Here is a 22,306-nt window from a genome sequence, read left to right on the forward strand (position 1 = left end):
AGATATTCAATTAAATGATTCCATAGAGTTTAAAATCATCATATTTTGGTGTAGACCCATTTATAAGTCGATCCCTGCTCTTTGATGTCATTTTTTTTACCAAAAATATTCGGCTTATGAACGAGTATATACGGTATGTTGGGGGAACAGCCTATTGGAGTCTAGATTACCTTTGATTGGCCTGTGGTTTTTGCTTCAGAATGGAGTAAAAAAACACTCTAGTTTCTTAAGAAAATATTACTTGCAGTCTTTCAGACTCCTGTGAAAGAATAAATATGGTAGGACAGATTGTCAACTTGTGTAAACTGGTATAGCTCCACTGAAGTCCGTGCCTATTCAAAACCAGATGAGGAATTGGCCATTAAATTTTATATGCTCGTTTATGCAAAATCTTTAATTTAAAAGACACCTAAAATACTGCAGACATTTATGCATGTGAATAATGAAAGTACACGCCTAACTGGAAATTCAGGAACTAGGAATTGGTGCATCTGTGCACTTGAAATACATTTACTTCATTTATGGTTTTTGTAACAAAGTGCAAATGAAACTTAAATCTTTGTACACTCTCTTAATTTAAGTGCCACTGAGGATGTGTGTCAAGCTGATAAATCAGGAAATTCAAAATTCAGATACCGGAACTGGTCTATGTGTAGAACTCCTTTGAAATATGTGGGGATTTGGAGTTCAGTTGATTGCAGGCTCAAGTTTCCCTGTAGGTCCTTATGGAGGCTTGGAGCCACTTCTCTCCCCCAGAAATGGGGTAAGTTAAGAAGGATGTGTTGGTTGTAATTATGCATTTCCTGTCTCTTACTTGTTTGTTACACAAGTCTTTTATTTAAATAAAGAGTTTCTGTTTTACTTAGCATACAAATGATAGTTTGACACTGGTTTAGTGTTTTATAAATTATACATTGTTCACATTAGAGCCCTATTTTAAAAGGTTTATAACTTTAAAATATTTTAGATTTTTTTAAAAATAGTACACAGCAAAACGAAGTGTAGTAAACTCTAACATAACCCAGAGTTATAAAACATAATAGTTGTCTCTAGGACTGAAAAGTATTTTTAAAGCAAGTTAGCCTAATCTTCAATCTCCATAATTTAGCTCTAAACATTTTACTCTGGGCTGAAATTTGTCATACATCAGCTTCAACTGAGGGCAATTTTTTAAACATCTGGTTTAAAAAGTTAATTTTAATACACTTGATAACTTTAGTGCTATTAGTTCCTATTCTTATCTTGCCAAAATAACATTTGATTTCAGAAGTCACATTTGACACAGGATTAATTTGGCTGAGACACTAAAATCTGACATGTGGCCTTGGTTGCTGCAAATTTACAAAACCTAAATTTAAACACAAAACTAATTAAATTGCTATGCATTTTTAACATGCATCCTTTAGAATCATAGAATATCAGGGTTGGAAGGGACCTCAGGAGGTCATCTAGTCCAACCCCCTGCTCAAAAGCAGGACCCATCCCCAATTAAATCATCCCAGCCAAGGCTTTGTCAAGCCTGACCTTAAAAACTTCTAAGGAAGGAGATTCCACCACCTCCCTAGGCAACGCATTCCAGTGTTTCACCACCCTCCTAGTGAAAAAGCTTTTCCTAATATCCAACCTAAACCTCCCCCACTGCAACTTGAGACCATTACTCCTTGTCCTGTCCTCTTCCACCACTGAGAATAGTCTAGAACCATCCTCTCTGGAACTACCTCTCAGGTAGTTGAAAGCAGCTATCAAATCCCCCCTCATTCTTCTCTTTTGCAGACTAAACAATCCCAGTTCCCTCAGCCTCTCCTCATAACTCATGTGTTCCAGACCCCTAATCATTTTTGTTGCCCTTCGCTGGACTCTCTCCAATTTATCCACATCCTTCTTGTAGTGTGGGGCCCAAAACTGGACACAGTACTCCAGATGAGGCCTCACCAATGTCGAATAGAGGAGGACGATCACGTCCCTCGATCTGCTCGCTATGCCCCTACTTATACAGCCCAAAATGCCATTGGCCTTCTTGGCAACAAGGGCACACTGCTGACTCATATCCAGCTTCTCGTCCACTGTCACCCCTAGGTCCTTTTCCGCAGAACTGCTGCCTAGCCATTCGGTCCCTAGTCTGTAGCTGTGCATTGGGTTCTTCCGTCCTAAGTGCAGGACCCTGCACTTATCCTTATTGAACCTCATCAGATTTCTTTTGGCCCAATCCTCCAATTTGTCTAGCCCTCTGTATCCTATCCCTGCTCTCCAGCGTATCTACCACTCCTCCCAGTTTAGTATCATCCGCAAATTTGCTGAGAGTGCAATCCACACCATCCTCCAGATCATTTATGAAGATATTGAACAAAACCGGCCCCAGGACCGACCGCTGGGGCACTCCACTTGACACCGGCTGCCAACTAGACATGGAGCCATTGATCACTACCCGTTGAGCCCGACAATCTAGCCAACTTTCTACCCACCTTATAGTGCATTCATCCAGCCCATACTTCCTTAACTTGCTGACAAGAATACTGTGGGAGACCGTGTCAAAAGCTTTGCTAAAGTCAAGATACAATACATCCACTGCTTTCCCTTCATCCACAGAACCAGTAATCTCATCATAGAAGGCGATTAGATTAGTCAGGCATGACCTTCCCTTGGTGAATCCATGCTGACTGTTCCTGATCACTTTCCTCTCATGTAAGTGCTTCAGGATTGATTCTTTGAGGACCTGCTCCATGATTTTTCCGGGGACTGAAGTGAGGCTTACTGGCCTGTAGTTCCCAGGATCCTCCTTCTTCCCTTTTTTAAAGATTGGCACTACATTAGCCTTTTTCCAGTCATCTGGGACTTCCCCCGTTCGCCACGAGTTTTCAAAGATAATGGCCAATGGCTCTGCAATCACAGCCGCCAGTTCCTTTAGCACTCTCGCATGCAACTCGTCCGGCCCCATGGACTTGTGCACGTCCAGTTTTTCTAAATAGTCCCTAACCACCTCTTTCTCCACAGAGGGCTGGCCATCTATTCCCCATGTTGTGATGCCCAGCGCAGCAGTCTGGGAGCTGACCTTGTTCGTGAAGACAGAGGCAAAAAAAGCATTGAGTACATTAGCTTTTTCCACATCCTCTGTCACTAGGTTGCCTCCCTCATTCATTAAGGGGCCCACACTTTCCTTGGCCGCCTTCTTGTTGCCAACATACCTGAAGAAACCCTTCTTGTTACTCTTAACATCTGTCGCTAGCTGCAGCTCCAGGTGCGATTTGGCCCTCCTAATTTCATTCCTACATGCCCGAGCAATATTTTTATACTCTTCCCTGGTCATATGTCCAACCTTCCACTTCTTGTAAGCTTCTTTTTTATGCTTAAGATCCGCTAGGATTTCACCGTTAAGCCAAGCTGGTCGCCTGCCATATTTACTATTCTTTCGACACATCGGGATGGTTTGTCCCATTCTCAACAGGGATTCTTTGAAATACAGCCAGCTCTCCTGGACTCCTTTCCCCTTCATGTTAGTCCCCCAGGGGATCCTACCCATCCGTTCCCTGAGGGAGTCGAAGTCTGCTTTCCTGAAGTCCAGGGTCCGTATCCTGCTGCTTACCTTTCTTCCCTGTGTCAGGATCCTGAACTCAACCAACTCATGGTCACTGCCTCCCAGATTCCCATCCACTTTTGCTTCCCCCACTAATTCTTCCCTGTTTGTGAGCAGCAGGTCAAGAAAAGCTCCCCCCCTAGTTGGCTCCTCTAGCACTTGCACCAGGAAATTGTCCCCTATGCCTTCCAAAAACTTCCTGGATTGTCTATGCACCACTGTATTGCTCTCCCAGCAGATATCAGGAAATTAAAGTCACCCATAAGAACCAGGGCATGCGATCTAGTAGCTTCCGCGAGCTGCCGAAAGAAAGCCTCATCCCCCTGGTCCAGTGGTCTATAGCAGACTCCCACCACTACATCACTCTTGTTGCTCACACTTCTAAACTTAATCCAGAGACACTCAGGTTTTTCTGCAGTTTCGTACCGGAGCTCTGAGCAGTCATACTGCTCCCTTACATACAGTGCTACTCCCCCACCTTTTCTGCCCTGCCTGTCCTTCCTGAACAGTTTATAACCATCCATGACAGTACTCCAGTCATGTGAGTTATCCCACCAAGTCTCTGTTATTCCAATCACGTCATAATTCCTTGACATCACCAGGACCTCCAGTTCTCCCTGCTTGTTTCCAAGACTTTGTGCATTCGTATATAAGCACTTGAGATAACCTGCTGATCGCCCCTCATTCTCAGTGTGAGGCAGGAGCCCTCCCCTCACAGACATTCCTGCCTGTGCTTCCTCCCGGTATCCCGCTTTCCCACTTACCTCAGGGCTTTGGTCTCCTTCCCCCGGTGAACCTAGTTTAAAGCCCTCCTCACTAGGTTAGCCAGCCTGCTCGCAAAGATGCTCTTCCTTCTCTTCGTAAGGTGGAGCCCGTCTCTGCCCAGCACTCCTCCTTCATGGAACACCGTCCCATGGTCAAAGAATCCAAAGCCTTCTCTCTGACACCACCTGCGTAGCCATTCGTTGACTTCCACTATTCGACGGTCCCTACCCAGGCCTTTTCCTTCCACGGGGAGGATGGACGAGAACACCACTTGCGCCTCAAACTCCTTTATCCTTCTTCCCAGAGCCACGTAGTCCGCAGTGATCCGCTCAAGGTCCTTCTTGGCAGTATCATTGGTGCCCACGTGGAGAAGCAGGAAGGGGTAGCGATCCGGTCCTGCAGATCTGATCTGTGTGAACAGACTCTTACCCCCATGTAGAGTCCCAGGAGGCATCTTGATATACTGATCATAGGCACATTTAAGAAATGGTTGACATGCCCAATGATACTACTGAGATATCTCTTGTGATTTCATGTGATGCATTGAATTCTGATACTTTTGCGTGGCTCTAATTGAAGTTAATAGAAGTCCATGCATCCATCCAAGGCCTGAATCTGCCTCTTTGTTCATAAAGTACCAGTAAACATTCCTAAACATACATTTACTTGAGCTGAATGCCTTCGGAAGAGTTCTTCTAGTATTTTAACTAACAGGTATTTTATTAGAGAGATGTCATCAACTTGAAAACTAGCCATTTAAAAAGAGACGCTGATAGTTTCAGATATTGCACCTGGCCAGAGTTCTTCTGTGAGTTTTGTGTTTTTCTATAACATATTTCTATTTATTTTAATAAAAAAATTCTCTCACGTGTTGCCTTGTGACTACACAAACAGAAAACTGACTGGCTATTGGGACTATACAGGTGAAAGCATGAAACTGAGTACACAAAATGCTGTCAGATTCACAAAGTAAAGAAATTGATGTCTGGTCTACACTAGAAAATTAGCTTGATCTAGATGCATCACTCAGGGATGTGAAAAATCCATATCCCTGAGAGTTAAGCCGACCTAAGTCTCTTTGTAGACTGCGCTAGGTTGATGGAAGAATTCTTCCATCAGCCTAGCTACCACCTCTTGTAGAAGTGGATTAGTTAAAGTAACAGGAGAACCCCTCCCATTGGTGTAGGTATTGCCTATACTGAAGCGCTATGCTGTAGCATTTCAAGTGTAGACAAGCCCTGAGAAAATAGAGGAAAAATATTTTGCTCAATACCTTTTACTTACACTGATCCTCAATGTGACTTGTAATAATGGTAGGTAAAAAAATGATTGTCAGAAATATCATTTTTTTGTCTATTATTATTTAATGTCTATGAAAGGAATATTTTGGTTATTTTTCAGAGCTGCTAAAGCTAAGGATGGATTATCAATCTGAATCTAACATTTTCTGGGATTATTTGTGGCAGTTGTTACAACCTTAAATGTATTTAAATGATTTTGTTGTTGAAGATATATATTGTCTTTTCCTGTATCACATACTGTATGTCTCTATAGGCCATTTTAACACAGAGTGTAATCCTGGTTTCATGGAAGTCAGTGGAAAAAAGTCAATTTCCATGGAACCAGTATTCAAACCTTATTTTTAATTATGATGGAGCTAATCCTGTAGTTCTTACTCAAGGATAACTCCCATTGTCCTTAATGGGGCATTTGCATGAATAAGGTCTGCAGGTCAGGCCCTGTAAGTGGATGCTTGATTAGATTCAGCATAACACAGGGCTGCAACATGACACTACAGTTGCAAGAAATCATTAGAATGAGAGTGCTGTGTGATATGTACTGTATAAGATAAATATTCAGGCTGATTGATAACGGTGGACAGTACCTAGCAAAAAGTGAAGTCACAAACCCACTTCAGTGTGTGTGGGTGTTAGGTGTTTTTTTTTTTTTTTTACAAATTTGATTAATCCCATGTAGTATTAGCTTGGGAAAATGAGGGCACATGGAAAATAGTTTCGTTGGCTGAAAGGGACTCAAAAGGTCAGGTGGAAGTTTACAGACTGGCCAACTAGAGTGCCTGGATATTCAGTTTTTGTAATGTTTAGCTCACAATTCAATAACAGTAGAAACAGAACATACCATCAGAAGATAAACATGCACTGTAAAACAATATGCACCACTTCCTAGAATCTTCAGGACATAGCCATGTTCCATGTGCCTTTATTCAGAGCACAACTCAGTGACTTTATCGCTTGTGTATTATCCAAAAAACAAAGCTATTTTCCATCTAGCCATCAAATAGCCTGAAAGTATGAATGTTGATCTACAAAGCTTTAACATCTGTGCATAGTATCTTAAAATGAGCTTGAATCTTAGCTCGGAACAGATACTCATCTACTTTTCTTCTGATTTTATTGCCATGGTGTAAATTAAATTAAGTATCTTGTTGAATGAAGGAAAAATATGAAAAACACTAATCTCAATAGTAATTTTTGTTCACTTTATGATTTTAGGGAGAATGTAGTTTCACTGTTTTTATTGTATACACAGTGTGTATCTTTTGCCTAACACTGTAAATTTTGAAATGTAACTACTGTAACCTAGAGTGAATAAATATAAATAGTAATAAAATGTTTCTTGTTAATAAATTCTAGACAATGGGCAAGATTTTTTTTCTTCTCATTTGGGAATCATTTTAGAGCTCAGCTAGTCTGGTTCAATGCCACTTGAACCATGCATGTGTTATGAAACTGTTGCTCTTACTCATGTCTTGAATAATATCAAGCTTGTATTGTGCTTTTTAAATCAAAAAAAGTATCCAGTCCAAACTCCTTCTAAAAAAAAAAATCCTTCTATGGAGTCAGAGGCATTAGTAGTATATATTGTCTAAAATAAATTTTGCAAGTCATGAAGGGCCATATTCTTAAGCATAACCTATGTTATGTGTTCTTTGGCCTATGTTATACAGGATGATTCTAATGACCTTTTGGTCTTAAAAACTATAAATCTATGAAATGCTACTTTTTAAAATTTGGTGTAACTCCACTGATGTAAACTAAGTTACCTTGGATTTATACCAGATATAAATGAGGCCAGAATCTGACCTTTTATTCTTGTGGGTTTTTTCTTTTAAATTTTTTAATATTCTCCTCACATGATAGATACAAAAAATTAAACTTCTCTGTTGTGGGGTAATGCAGTTCAAATACTACAAAGCATTATCAATACCCATAAATAAGATCCAAAAGTATTGTTGTATTGCAAGAATAAAGGAAGCCTTATCTTTATTGGTTTGCCATTAACAAAGTGCCTCTCCCAGTTCTTTGTCACCCTTTTTAATTTTTGTTTCAAGAAAATACTCTGAAGCTAATTTTTTTAACCATTAGTAATTTACTGTTCGGAACTGTCCCAGCATCCTGATTGGAGCGCTGGGCTAGAACTTGGGAAACTTCCTATTTCCAGCTTGGCTGCTGGTTGACTTTGGGCAAGTCACGGCTGTGTGCCTCAGTTCTCCAATCTATAAGATGGAGATCATGATGCTTACATCCTTTGTAAAGCGATTTGAGATCTTCTGATGAAAAGCACTTTGAGAGATTGTTTGTAATACCTGTTTTATATATGAAAATGTAGTGGCTAAATTTTCCCTATCGCGTTAGTTAGAGTTGTTTGCTTCCTGTCCTAAACTCCACTGAATGCATCCGATGAAGTGAGCTGTAGCTCACGAAAGCTTATGCTCAAATAAATTGGTTAGTCTCTAAGGTGCCACAAGTCCTCCTTTTCTTTTTGCAGTATTATAGTGTATCAATAAACAGCTGTTGGGTTTCATCACAAAGAGGCTGAATTTTATATACAACAATCATCATACACCTAGCTAAATCTGGCCCAAAGTGTTTTGGGATCCAGCAGGGAGAGAGGCACTGTGATTAGTAAACACGTAAGTGGTTAGTAAACATGAGTGAGATAGTGAACTAACTATATTGCAAACTTAAAAATATAAAAAATTGACAATTGAGGCCTGAGTCTGATTTTACACTGGTTGAAATTCCATTGACACTGGTGGAGACCATTCTGATTTACATCAGTGTAGGTGAGAACGGAATCAGACCCTTGATATTTTTATGCCAAGATGGCCTCTGCCTTTCAAAGGAAAAAATTGTCTGTTTTTTGCAGTTTTCAGAGTAGCAGCTGTGTTAGTCTGTATTCGTAAAAAGAAAAGGAGTACATGTGGCACCTTTAGAGACTAACAAATTTATTTGAGCTCAAATAAATGTGTTAGTCTGTAAGGTGCCACAAGTACTCCTTTTAATTTTTTGCAGTATTAATGTTAAATGTCAATAGCTGTATTTTGCTGCTGATGTATGTTAACTTTCAGACTTGTCTTTTCCCATGTGTTTGTTGCATTAATCATGGATTTAAGCTTTCCACCAATGAAGCTTTTTAAGCATTTCTCCTAAATCAAGTCTCAATAGGTCTGACTTTTTAAAAGAGAAAAAAATTGTTTAGCTTTTGTCAGCTGACTAAAAAACTTCCTGTTTTCTCTCATGTGGAATATCATTTTTGATTTTGCCAGAGTCTGCTTTAATAACTCTCTTTTGAATTCCTTTTACTCAATCCACTCCTTCAAAAGAGTAGCCTAATTCTTGTGAAAAAACTGGAAAAAGTAAGTGTTGAATTTTTTTTCATCCTTTTCAAAAGGATATTTGTAATGAAAACAATTTTTCTTCAGTAAAGTTCATTCTTATTCCCTACCTAGAGTCAGTGATCCTGATCTTTCTGGTGCTATGTGTTAGTTTTGCATTGCACCACCAGTGTAAACTGGCCCTAAAGCTGGCATAACTGGCTTGTAAGGAGGAGGCGGGGGGAATCCACCAATGGTATGGAGCCAGCATGTGAATCCATGTTGGTCCCAAGATATTAGAGAGACAAAGTGGGTGAGGTAATACCTTTTATTGGACCAATTTCTGTTGGTGAAAGAGAAGGTTTCAAGTTACACAGCGTTCTTCTTTGGTCATTGAAATCAGTGGGAGTTAGGAGCTTAAATACCTTTGAGGACCTGGGCCTCAGCCCTCAAAATAAAGTGTGAGGGGGATTTAAATAGTGCATAGGTCTTTTGTCCCTTTGCAGAGGGTGCACTAATGTCATCATTTGTGCTTATCAGCTGCACTGCAGGATCTAGCGCATAACTTTTTCTTTATCCAGATTGTGATGGCAGATGCCAAGAGAATTCTTTTTATCTGTTCGAAAGAAGTACTGACAGTAGCATTGTTAGCTTCCCCATGCTGCCCTGTTCCTTGCCATGTGTGAGGGCACGGAGTTCATCAAGGTTGCCATCAAGGATTCCATTTGTAATGGTGGCTTTGGTCATGTGTATGTCTGTCTCCTAGGAAATTGGACTGAAAACACCAGCTCTTTTAACATAGGCCACTGACAGCTATCAGATTTGCAACAACTTTCAGTCTGTACCAATATGAGCTGGATTTAAAACGGCTACCGAGACGGGAAATGCTATGTATCGCTGTACAAATCTTCTAAGTGCTCTAGTCCTTCTAGAGTTGTTTTTAATGAGAAAATCTTGGGTTGATTGTTTTTGGTTTTTTTAAAGGGGCATCACAGCTTTTCAATAGGGTGTATATTCTAGCTTTACGCATGCTGACAGTCTCAGGGTTTTGCTCCAGTCTTGTAGTCATTAAGTTGGCATAATCAGTCATTCACTGATGACGGGTTTAGATAGCCCTGATATTCACGGCACATTTTGTTTCCAAATCTGATTTTGAAAGACAAGGCTGAGAAAAGCAAAAATCTCTCTCCTTTTTGTGGATGGTTTGTAAATAGTCTGCTTGTGATTATGTGGATTTTAAAGATCCTTTAATGGTGGCTGTCAAATTGACCAAATTACTGTACAATAATGTAAATTACATTGAAGATATTTGTCTGTTTGATGTATACTAAATTTAAGCTAAGTTATAAGGTGTGCTGTTTGGAAGTGTGGAAGATACAAGAGTGGAGCTACAGATAACAAGTTTATGCTTGTATTTCCTACTGATGAAGACTTTCACACAAGTTATTTCTATGGGTAGGTGAAGAGAATATCACTCTGCATGTATATACATTTATTATACATTTTTGCATGATTATACATGTAGGAGTGGTACAATTTTGACTTGAGACTTTTGATGCCATTTTCCAACTATAATTTGACTCATGTAGACATGCCGACTTAATTTAAATTTGGCGTCTGCTCTTAGAAAGATTAGTAATAACCAAAAGAGAAACCAAACAATGAAGGAATTATACACAGCTCCTTAAATTTTAGATAACATCCTTACTGAAAACATGGTCAAATAGTCAATATTGTACTTGACCCTCGTATCTTCTGCACTCAAGTATTTATTTTTATAGATCACACAATATATTGATACCATATCACACTGAACTCTGATGATAAGACTGTGAAAACATGCCTTTGGATCATTAATTATATTGTAAATTCTACATGTAATTTAGTCCAAAATGTGCAAAAAAAAACCCCTCAAAAACAACCAATTTAATCATAAAGTTGGTAATCTTGTACTTTGGATTTGCCTTTTTAAAAGAAAACAGTTGTCTTTCCACTGGTCATAAGGATTTTTTTCCCAGTAATAATCATCAGTATTTCATGTTGTGACATATTTGCTCTCTTATACATTGGCATTTAACTACCCATTTATTTTTACGTTGGGTCTGTTCTGAATTTGTAATATAACAACATTGTTTTATGAAACTGATGTTGGGGGAGTTCTGACTTGAAATGGTTTGTGAATTTTTTCATGTCAGGTTGCAGAACTGATCTTCAGCACAGTTTAAGCAAGATTCCTTCATAATGTTGTGCTTTAGTGAAGTGAGTTGCTAACTGCAGAATAAGAATTCCTTAAAATTGTTGTGTTGGATTATTTTCTGAAGGATTAAGTAAAAACAAAACAAGCTCTGGTGGAATCAGCCGTGACCCAAGTTTTAAGCTTTAATTATACATTGATCTTTTTTTCTTCAGTGCCAAACACTTTTCATGTTATGCCCCTAAAGAAGCCAGAGTTTCCTGAAACAAATGTTTTTTAGAGAACTGCTTTTTTATTTGTATTTTAGTTGTTTTATAATTTAGATGGTTCTATACAACAAAAGTAGTAGTAGCCTTGTCAATGTATCCTATTCCTAGTGCAAATAAAAGCTATGCTATGCTGACATCAGCCGAGTCTTGGTCCAGAATATTCAGATATTTTTATATGTGCCACTCAAAGGTATGATTCCTTTGGAGGAAATCTTGGCCCTGTTGAAGTCAGTGGAAGTTTTACAGTTGATTTCAGTGGAGAGAGGATTTCATCCTTTAAAATGTCTTCCAAACTATCTAGATCAGTTAGAGCTATTAAGGGACGCAGCCTTTTTTTAATGAAAATGAGGACTTTCATAATGATATTTATTAATTATTCTTCTGCTTCCAAATGACCCTTTTAATTGAATTTGATTTTATTTTGAGGATGGGCTGCTTCTGGTACCCCATCAAACTATACGTTATTTTCATCTCTCAAGGATGAAAGAAAACGAAGGAAAGAAAAACACCGCCCCCCCCAAAAAAAAACTCTTGTAGTTGTTTTTCAATAATAGGCTGCAAAAAACTGAAGGTTTACATCTCTTCTCCCCCCCCCCCAATCCCCCCACCCCTTGGTGGTGGTAGACTCATACTGTGAAAACACTGCTAAAGGCATACATGTCGCTATGCTTTGCTTTCAACAGAAAACTCTGCCTGAAAGGGTATTATTCGCTTGTATATTTTTACATTTTTTTTTTTTGCACTTGTATATGAAAAAAAGCCACTGCAGTTTTGATAAATGCCAGTGTCCTTGGCAGGTGGATTTTATGTAAGGAAACTTGCCTGGTGTTAAATGTATTGTGTTTGGATCCATTACACACAAAAAAATAGTAGTTTTATCCAAATCAACCCCTAAAAAATGTAAGTTGTCATTTGAATTAGGTACAATTCCATAAACATTTTCTCTTGCCTTACTTAATGTCCCGTCATTCAGAATATTATTTCTTTCCTTAAACTGAAACGTATTTGTTTTAGTGTTATAAATGTAACATTGTTAAATATGTAGAATTTTCTGGGTTAATGTAAAGGATAATATGTAAATATCAGATATGAGAGGGCAAGCTTACATGGCTGGGTACTCTATATCTTTTCTATTTATGCAAAACTTAAAATGCCTCTGGTGTCAGACTTCCTTCCTCCAGTTGAAGTTTAATCATTAACGTACGTGCCTCTGACTGTTCCTTGAGGACATACTTAGGAAGATGTGGTGATCCTAGAGCTAGAGATTTATGTTTTAAAAGTGTCTGTCTTTCAAAACATGCATTCATCTTTTGTCCATTGCTTTTCCTTTCCTCCTCAGATGGACCTCCGGTTGTAGCTCATTATGATATATCGGACACAAACTCTGACTCTGAAGTGGTAAATGTGGACAATCTATTGGCGGCTGCAGTAGTTCAAGAGCACAATAATTCTGTAGGAAACCAGGACACAGGAGCTACCTGGAGGACCAGAGGTCTGCTAGAGGAACTGAATACTGATACAGGTTTGTCTACATTAACCTCCTTCTCTGATGCTGTAGCATGTATATGGCCTGACACCAGTTATAAAAAGTGTAGAATAGTACAGATCAGGTATAAAGGGTCATGTTGAAGAAACGTGTGTCCTGAATGTACTTTGTTTCTTGTTTAGGGACATATTCTCCCATTCTCTCTCATGCTGAGTAGTCTGTTACTCTGTGACTTGTTCCATTGAAATCAATGGACTCATCACAGAGTAAGGGACTGCCCATGCCTGGTCTGTACAACCAAATTACATTGACGTAAATCACCTTGCACCAACCTATTTGTGCATGTTTCTATGCTCAAATTTGCCTCTGGCTGACGTAAGCGCCTTGTTACAGTAACACAATAAAACCACCTCCAGGAATCCAAAAGTTGTGCAGCCACTGCTTGTCATCCCATACCCGCATTACAATGCGATCCCACTTGTCAATGCTCCTTTCTAGGGCCCAGAAGGCAGCGCTCCACTGTCTGCAGCTGCTCTGTGAATGCTACCATCAACCTTGAGTTGTTTTTTGCTGTGTCCCTCAGCAAACCATCCTTGGAGACAACCTCATGTCCCCAGTTGTTGTGGTGCTTCCTGCGGGTCTGCAAGTACAGGAGAATTATGCATCCTGTATTTTCAATGTTCATGAGAGTAGTGCAGAGCTCTGCAGGCTCCATGCTTCTGTCAGAAGTAGCAGAGACGGAAAAATGCCACACGGGTTTGTGGGATTTTAAAAAGTGTGAAAATTATGGGATATGGATGATTATGGGATGGAGAAAGTTGCATACTGGGAACTTACCCAGGGATCTAGGAGCTAGGGATTATGTCATTTTTAATCCCACCAACCCATTGCAAAAATTTCCCAAAAGGCTCTGCACTCGATGGTGGCACATGGCACACTGGGATATTTACCTGTGATGCACTGAACTTTACAGCCACACAAGCACTCCTAATGAGTAAGATGCAAGCTGGCAAGTGTGCACACACATGAGCAATGTACAAACTTAGGCAGAGAGATGCTGACATCATCATGCTTTGACCACAGATTGTAGCTTGAAAATGGCCTACCGACATAGGATGTGATCCGCTACAAATTAAGACAGCTGGAATCAGTTTCCGGGGGAAACTGAATCAGGCCTGTGAGTACTATGTTAGATATACTCCACACTATCTGCAACCATAAAGTTCAGATCCCAGCAGAGTCAAACTCAACCCTTCAATCTTCCAAAGTAAATAAAATAACTCCGATGAAATTTATTATGTGTAGGTCTTTTGGATGATACTTCTGAAAGCTAAGTACTCGAGTCTACAAGATGCTGAACACCTTTGTCCCAATCTAGCCAAGCACTTAAACATGTACTTAGCTTTAAGTACTTAAGTAGTCCTTTTAAAACCAATAGACTAATCATGTGATTAAAGTTAAGTATATGCTTAAGTGCTTGGCTGGTTCAGAGCCAGAGTGCCCAGCACCTTGAAAGGCTCAAGCCCTAAGTGATCAATTTTGAAAACACTTTTACTCCTACTTTGATTTTAAGAATTGGTCTACTCATGGTACTTATGCACTATAATTAGTCGTAAGAGTTTTCAGGTTTGGGTCCTAACAACCATGAATGCAGTGGAAGTTAGGTACCTAAATATCTTTTGCAGGTCTGGGCCTTAGATCCTGTGTGTGCTACATGGACACTAAAGATCCTAAAAGTTTGCCCCTATGTTTTTAAGCCAAAATTCCCCCTCCCCTCCCCTTACAATTCACCAAAGACCTGGTGGGAGCTTGGATGGAAGATGCTATGGAAATGCAACATCTATACCTTCTTTTCAGTCACAAGGAAAAATTTATTTATACTTATGAAAAATGTCTGACTCTGATTTATCTCATTGCAAAACTGCTGGGAATCTGTTCCCTTCCCTCTGCCCCAAACCACTGCTTGGAACCTTAAAACTGAAGTCAGCTTTTTCTGACATCCTGCTTGCAGACTAGCCTTTTTATTGAAGGGTTGGCTGTGTTGAGCTGTGACTTTTTTTCTCCTAAAAACACCAGTCAGCCAACGCAACATTGAATCATCTCAAGAATTGCATGGATCTTGCAAACAGGTGGAAGGTCATGGGGGAGTCAGGTTTTGGACCTACTCCTCTTATTGTCCCCTTAATATCAAAATTACTTATTCCCTCTTATCGCCCACCTTTCCAAACACATCACGGAGAATGGGTCACATCCACTTCAAGTAAGAGTGGGAAGTGTTGTTGGATGGGATGATAGACGTGAATGGCTCCCATTTCACCTCAATGGGCAGTTGACACAGGAACCTAATGATAATTTAAATGTCACCATTTACTGTTTCACTGCAGATCATTTTAGCAGAAGCAAGCTAATGCTTATCCATTGTTGTTGGATGTAGTGGTAGATATTTAGTCAGAGAGCTTACGGCCAGAAGGGACCACTGGATCGTCTAGTCTGTACATCACCACCCCCCCCCCCCCAGCACCCACACATTAAACCCAGCAACTGAAATTAGACCAAAATATTATAGCCCACAGGAGACTAGAAGAGATGTGCCACAGGGAGAGAATAGGAAGGAACTGAGGTGCATGAAAGGCAGAGGCCCTTGCAGTGGCAAGGACATGATTAAGTGGGATATACTCAGCTAATCCGGGCAAGTGACCTGCGCCCACATGCTTTAGAGGAAGGTGGAAAACCTCCAACGTCACTGCCCCCACATATAGCATTGTTAGATCCTGAACATGTGAGCAAGAACCAGCCAGCTTCGTGCCACCTCAGAGCCTTGGCCCACCCTGGCCATTTATGTTTCTGACACAATGCAGTCAGGCAGTTAGTTGCTGTCAGTATTTGCTGGAGAAGGTAATAAGTAATTCAAACATCCCTTTCTCTAAGTTGAAAGTCACCACTGCTTTTGCCTAAAAGGGGGATGGAAAGAAGAGGAGTATTCCTTCCTCAGTCCCAGAAACCTTAACTGCTTCCTGGGGACAGCTCCAAAATGTCCCAAGTTCCCATAGCCAACTGTCTCCTATCTAATTACTGCTAATTACCTCCAGCTTTTTCCCAGGCAAATTCAGTGATGAAGTTATCTTTGTCAACAAAAAATCTGCAGCACATTGAACATTTAGGGGCAGCATAATGTGGACTGAATTGACTATAAAAATAAATAATACAAGATGTAGTGGATTGGACTTGGGGTGTGCAGAGGGGAAAAACAGAGAAGGAAGAGGGTTTGGCGTAGGTAGTATGGCATAAATTCAGAATCCTTACTGCATATTTACGTCTTTAGCTGCACAGGACATGGGGACTTGGCTGTACTGATAGTATGAGAGTCTGAAGCTTTGGCCTTCCTTATGCAGTGATTTTAAAATGTATCGTCAAGGCAGATGAATACAAATGGTCAGTCTCTCAGCGCACAGTAGTGCAAATATTGTTCACAGATCCACCCATGAAGATGAAGCCAGTGAAAACTAGAAAATGTTGAAGTGATGTTGTCTGAATTCTGGTGGAAACATCCTATAAAAGCAATCTATTTTTTGTATTTAAAAAGTTGAAGATATTTTTGGACTAATCTGGGCTGACCGTCAAGGGCTTTCTTTTCTTTGTCCTAATAATATTTGTAAAACCAGCCACCTGAAGCATTTCCATCTTCTTGTGAGTCCTGAGCTACTCTGTAGTGTGTCTAAGGCTCCGGGAAAGGCAGCTGCTTGAAACTTCTCCAAAGAAGCAGGACTAACACAAGTGCATAAAATATAAGTTTATTCAAGTTGCAGTGGGGGAGGTTCAAGTTGCAGTGGGGGAGGTTTAGATTGGATATTAGGAAAAACTTTTTCACTAAGAGGGTGGTGAAACACCGGAATGCGTTACCTAGGGAGGTGGTAGAATCTCCTTCCTTAGAGGTTTTTAAGGTCAGGCTTGACAAAGCCCTGGCTGGGATGATTTAACTGGGAATTGGTCCTGCTTTGAGCAGGGGGTTGGACTAGATGACCTTCTGGGGTCCCTTCCAACCCTGATATTCTATGATTCTATGATTCTATGATAAGTTGGTTAACGTACACTCGTGATTAACTTAAGTTAGCGATGTCCACTAAAGCCCTTGAAGATGAGAAGACCGGTGTGTGAATCAATTTGACATTCTTTTCACTGAACTCAGTGGCTGGGTATCAAGCCCTTCATCTTCTTCTGGCATTAGTCTCAATTTTATGGGGTTGGCTCTTCAAGTCTGTCTTCTCCATTCCAGTCCATGTTGAAGCAGTTCCTTGGAAACGCCACAGCACGGCTGGCCTTACGTAGGGGCAAACTGGGCTTTGTCATATTGTGCTTTGTCATTCATCATTTAAAGTGGTACAATCAAATAATAGTATCCGTCTAGAATGTAACCTTAGCTTGTACTAATCTAAGCAATGCCAGTTTAAAAAACATTAGCTAAATGCATAACTTTAGACACAGGACAGATGAAGGTTGCTTGTTTTCAAATTGTATTTTTAGTTATATCTGTAAAAAACTTAAAATTTGCATGAAAGTAAATGATACCAATAGCAATGATGGAATCAAATGTTAGTGAGTCACATACATGACTCTGATTGGTAAACATAAATGCCAAAATAATTAGAAAAATTAATTCCCTTTCTTAATAAAAGAGAGAGAGAAAAAAACATTAATCACATGTTAAAATTATGTTTTTAGTGAAAAAAATGGACTAAAATAGAGTAGATAATGGCAGTAACACAGATTTTAAGCAGATTTTATTATTTTTTGTGTGTCCCTAATAAAGATAGCGTACAAAGTATCAAACGTGTTTCTGATATCTGTGTTAAAGCTCTAGAACTGATACCTCAAGGTTTGGGATTCGGAATATCTTGCTGTATTATCTCCTGATTGATCTAAATTTACGTATACATTTTAAACGTGTCTTTTGCTGGAGTTTGTATATATTTTTTCTTTCTTTATATAATAATTAGATACAGTTCTCCTGTCAGCTAATTCCTAAGTTATTTGCAAAACCTTAGAGTTTTCAGGTGCAGAAGTAGTCCCTGGAATCATGGTTAAAGTTTACTTCCTTGGTGTACTCCAACTCTTTCTAGAAACTTTTCACTTCTAACTGTGGTAACAGCACCTTCATACATGTCCTGGACAAGTGTGATGTAGTCTTCAGGTATCTGTTTCGTTTTCATACACTACCAGATGATTTCTCTTGGAATGTGGTCACAAGCTTTCTCAAGATTGATTAGTACTATGTGCAGGGTTTTTCGCTTTTCTCTGTATTTTTCCACGCACAATCTTAATGCAAAGATAGCATCCACTGGTGACTTGGCATGACACCACACTGATTGTCATACACCTTGACTTGTCTAGGGGTATGTCTACACAACGAAATTAGGTTGATTTTATAGAAGTCGATTTTTAGAAATCGATTTTATACAGTCGATTGTGTGTGTCCCCACTAAGCACATTAAATCGGCGGAGTGCGTCCTTACTACCGTGGCTAGCATCGACTCATGGAGCAGTGCACTGTGGGTAGCTATCCAACAGTTCCCACAGTCTCCGCATTGGAATTCTGTGTTACGCCCCCAATGCCTGATGGGGCAAAAACATTGTGGGTAGTTCTGGGTACATGTCGTCATTCTCCCCTCTATCCCTCCTCCCTCTCTCCCTCCATGAAAGCAACTGAAGACAAACATTTTGCACCTTTTTTCCTGGGTTACCTGTGCAGGTGCCATAGCATGGCAAGCATGGAGTCTGCTCAGCTCACCACTGCTGTTGCGAGCATTGTAAACACCTCGTGCATTATACTACAGTATGTGCAGAACCTGGCTGAGAGATGCCAGCACAAGGACGATTGTGATGAGGACATGGACACAGACGTTCCTGAAAGCACGGGCTGTGGCAGTTGGGACATCATGGCGGCAGTGGGGATGGTTGATACAGTGGAACGCTGATTCTGGGCCCGGCAAACAAGCACAAGACAACAGTCCAGCAAATTACTGTTGGGGATGTTGAAATGCCAATAGTTATCCTTGGAGACCCAGCCTACCCCTTGCTTCCATGGCTCGTGAAGCCATACACAGGCAGCCTGGACAGTAGTAAGGAGCAGTTCAACTATAGGCTGAGGAAGTGCAGAATGGTGGTAGAATGTGCCTTTGGACGTTTAAAAGCTCGCTGGCGCTGTTTGCTGACTAGGTTAGACCTCAGCGCAACCGATATTCCCATTGTTATTACTGCTTGCTGTGTGCTCCATAATATCTGTGAGAGTAAGGGGAGACGTTTATGACAGGATGGGAGGTTAAGGCAAATCACCTGGCTGCCAATTTTGAACAGCCAGACACCAGGGCGATTAGAAGAGCACAGGTAGGTGCGCTGCGCATCAGAGAGGCTTTGAAAACTAGTTTCATGACTGGCCAGGCTACGGTGTGACAGTTGTGTATGTTTCTCCTTGATGCAAACCTGCCCCCTTTCTTGATTTTAATTCCCTGTAAGCCAACCACGCTCCTGCTTCGATCACAGCTGGCAAAGGAAATAAAGTCACTATTGTTTTGAAACCATGCATTCTTTATTAATTTTTAAAAAAAGGGAGATAACTAATAAGGTAGCCCGGGTGGGGTGGGGGAGGAGGGAAGGACAAGGCCACATTGCTTACTGTAGCCACATTACAAATCAAAACTGTTTGTTTGAATGACAGCCTTCTGTTGCTTGGGTCGTCGTCTGGAGTGCAGTGGCTGGGTGACAAGAGCTGCTCCCCCCCCCCCCACACACACACACTCTTTGTTCTTGAGCATCTGTGTGAGGAGGCTTTGGAACTTGGGGAGGAGGGCAGGTGGTTGTACAGTGGATGCAGCGGCAGTCTGTGCTCTTGTTGGCTTTCCTGCAGCTCCACCAGATGGCTGAGCATGTCCATTTGCTCCCCCATTAGCCTCAGCATAGCATCCTGCCTCTTCTCATTGCGCTCACTTAATGCTTTCCTGGCCTTTGCCACTGAATGCCTCCATGCATTCAGCTGTGCCCTATCAGTGTGGGAGGACTGCATGAGCTCGGAAAACATGTCATCGCAAGTGCGTTTTTTTTCGCCTTCTCATCTGCGATAACCTCAGGGATGGAGATGATAGGGGGAGCATAGAAAAATTGCACCTGCAGGGGGAAAAAAAGGGAGGTTTAAAATTTAAGATGGTACATTTAAGATACATTTCAGAGAAAAAAAGGGAGACTCTTTCACAGTGAATCAAGCAATTCACAGCAGACAGCACATGTGCTTTAGGTACAAGGTTGCATTTTGCCTTTTATGTTGAGCGACTGCCAGTATGGTGACACATGACCCATGGCTGGGCAACAGATTTTGGTTTCCAGGCAGCCATGGTAAGCCAAAGGGTATGCGGTTTTGGCTTCTAATGCCTTCATAACATGTGGGAATGTTTTCAAACTGAAGCACCCTCCTTTCCGATGGCAAGCAATGCCGGTTGGGTTTGCCATTTAAAAGGAGGAGCTGCGGTTTTCAGGTGGGAAACCCCTCTGTGTGGCTATTTGAGATGATCCCTTCACCCCTCCCCCCGCCGCATGGCAATGGGATGATCCCTTTTAGCCAAACGCAAACAGCTCAGCATGAACGGGATCCTTTTACTGTTCCATTACAAAAATTCCGCTATTTCAACCAGGTGACCATGAATGATATCGCTCTCCTGAGGCTAACACAGAAAGATATAGACCGAATGTTGCTTGAATGCGACCAAAACCCAGGACCATTCGCTGCCATGCTTTGTGCTGCAATGATTCCAGACTACGTGCTACTAGCTTGGCGTGGTAGAGTGTCCTACTGTGGAGGACAAAATAAGGCAGCCCTCCCCAGAAACCTTCTGCAAAGGCTTTCAGAGTACCTCCAGGAGAGCTTCATGGAGATGTCCCTGGAGGATTCCCTCTCTATCCCCAGACACGTTAACAGACTTTCCCAGTAGCTGTACTGGCTGCAAATGCATCCCAAGTCTTCAGGGCAAATCAAACACTATTGCTTTTAAACCCTGTACCGTAGTTACAAATGTGCACTTGCCAGAGGTTCCTTCTCCGCCTTCAGGGTCGGGGATCCTGCTTTGGGTGGGTATTGGTTCCAGGGTGATGAAAAGGTCCTGCCTGCCGGGGAGAACGGATTCATTGCTTGCCTGCTGCGCGTTCTCCTTCTCCTCCTCCACCTCCTCTTCCTCATCCCCAAAATCCTCCTCTGTGTTGCGTGAGACGCCCCCCTTGCAGGTGTTCATGGACAGTGGTGGGGCAGAGATAGGGTCCCCCCCCTAGAATAAGCGGCATGTATGGGGCTCTGACCCAGAGCGACTGTTTGCCTCCTTTGTCTTTTGGTAGGCTTGCCTGAGCTCCTTGACTTTCACGCGGCACTGTGGTGTGTCCTTGTTGTAGCCTCTCTCCACCATGCACTGTGTGATTTTGGCATATATATTAGCATTTCTTCTTTTTGACTGGAGTTCTGCCTGCACAGATTCTTCTCCCCATACAGCAATCAGATGCAGTGTCTCCCTTTTGGTCGATGCTGGAGCTCGTTTGTGATTCTGGGGGGACTGCATGGTCACCTGTGCTGATGAGGTTGCTACGCTGACCAAACAGGAAATGCAATTCAAAAGTTCCCGTGGCTTTTCCTGTGTACCTGGCTAGTGCATCGGAGTTGAAAGCGCTGTCCAGAGCGGTCACATTGGAGCACTCTGGGATAGCTCCCGGAGGCCAATAACGTCGATTTGCATCCGTACTACCCCAAATTAGACCCAGCAAGGTCTATTTTAGCGCTATTCCCCTTGCTGGGGAGGAGTACAGAAGTTGATTTTAAGAGCCCTTTAGGTCAACGGAATGGGGTTGCTTGTATAGACGCATTCATTATAAAATCGACCTAATGCAGCTGAATTCGACCTAACCCTGTAGTGTAGACCAGGGCTTCAAAGTCTCTTATCAATAACTTGTCTCCCATATCTTTTTGTGGCTCAAGAGTTTAATGTCCCAGTAGTTACCACAGTCTTGTATGTTTCCTTTTCTTTTAAATATTGGTATTAATATTTTTTCACTAGGCATCTTCTCAGTCCTCATGATGAAATTAATTAATTCTGTCAATATGTTCATGTCTAATTGCTGCAGGCACTTCCATACTTTTGCAGGTATGCCGTAGGGGCTGGGAACTTTATTTTTCATGTTTCTCAGTGCTTCTGTAAAAGCATCTCTTAAGACTGGTGCCATGAGACGTTACTTGGTTTTATCATATGTCTCAGTTCTCTTGGATTCTCTTAATTCATAAGCCTTCCAAAGTAATTTTTTCACCATTCCTTAATCTGGTTTTCACTGATTAACGTATGCCCGTTTTTAATAACTTTGATCTCACCAGTGTCTTTAA

At 41.2% G+C, this 22,306-nt stretch overlaps 1 protein-coding gene across 1 annotated transcript in view; it reads left to right on the forward strand.

Annotated features, from left to right (window-relative positions):
* ARK2N (arkadia (RNF111) N-terminal like PKA signaling regulator 2N) overlaps positions 1 to 22,306 on the forward strand; it is an 80,865-nt gene that overhangs the window by 35,611 nt on the left and 22,948 nt on the right. Inside the window, exon 3 of the mRNA XM_084628957.1 lies at positions 12,757 to 12,939. Coding sequence (XP_084485083.1) covers positions 12,757 to 12,939 — 183 coding nt within the window. The remainder of the gene's footprint in view (positions 1 to 12,756; positions 12,940 to 22,306) is intronic.

The sequence above is a fragment of the Lepidochelys olivacea genome (genome assembly GCF_965140295.1).
Source record: "Lepidochelys olivacea isolate rLepOli2 genome assembly, chromosome: 5".
NCBI classification, from domain to species: Eukaryota; Metazoa; Chordata; order Testudines; family Cheloniidae; genus Lepidochelys; species Lepidochelys olivacea.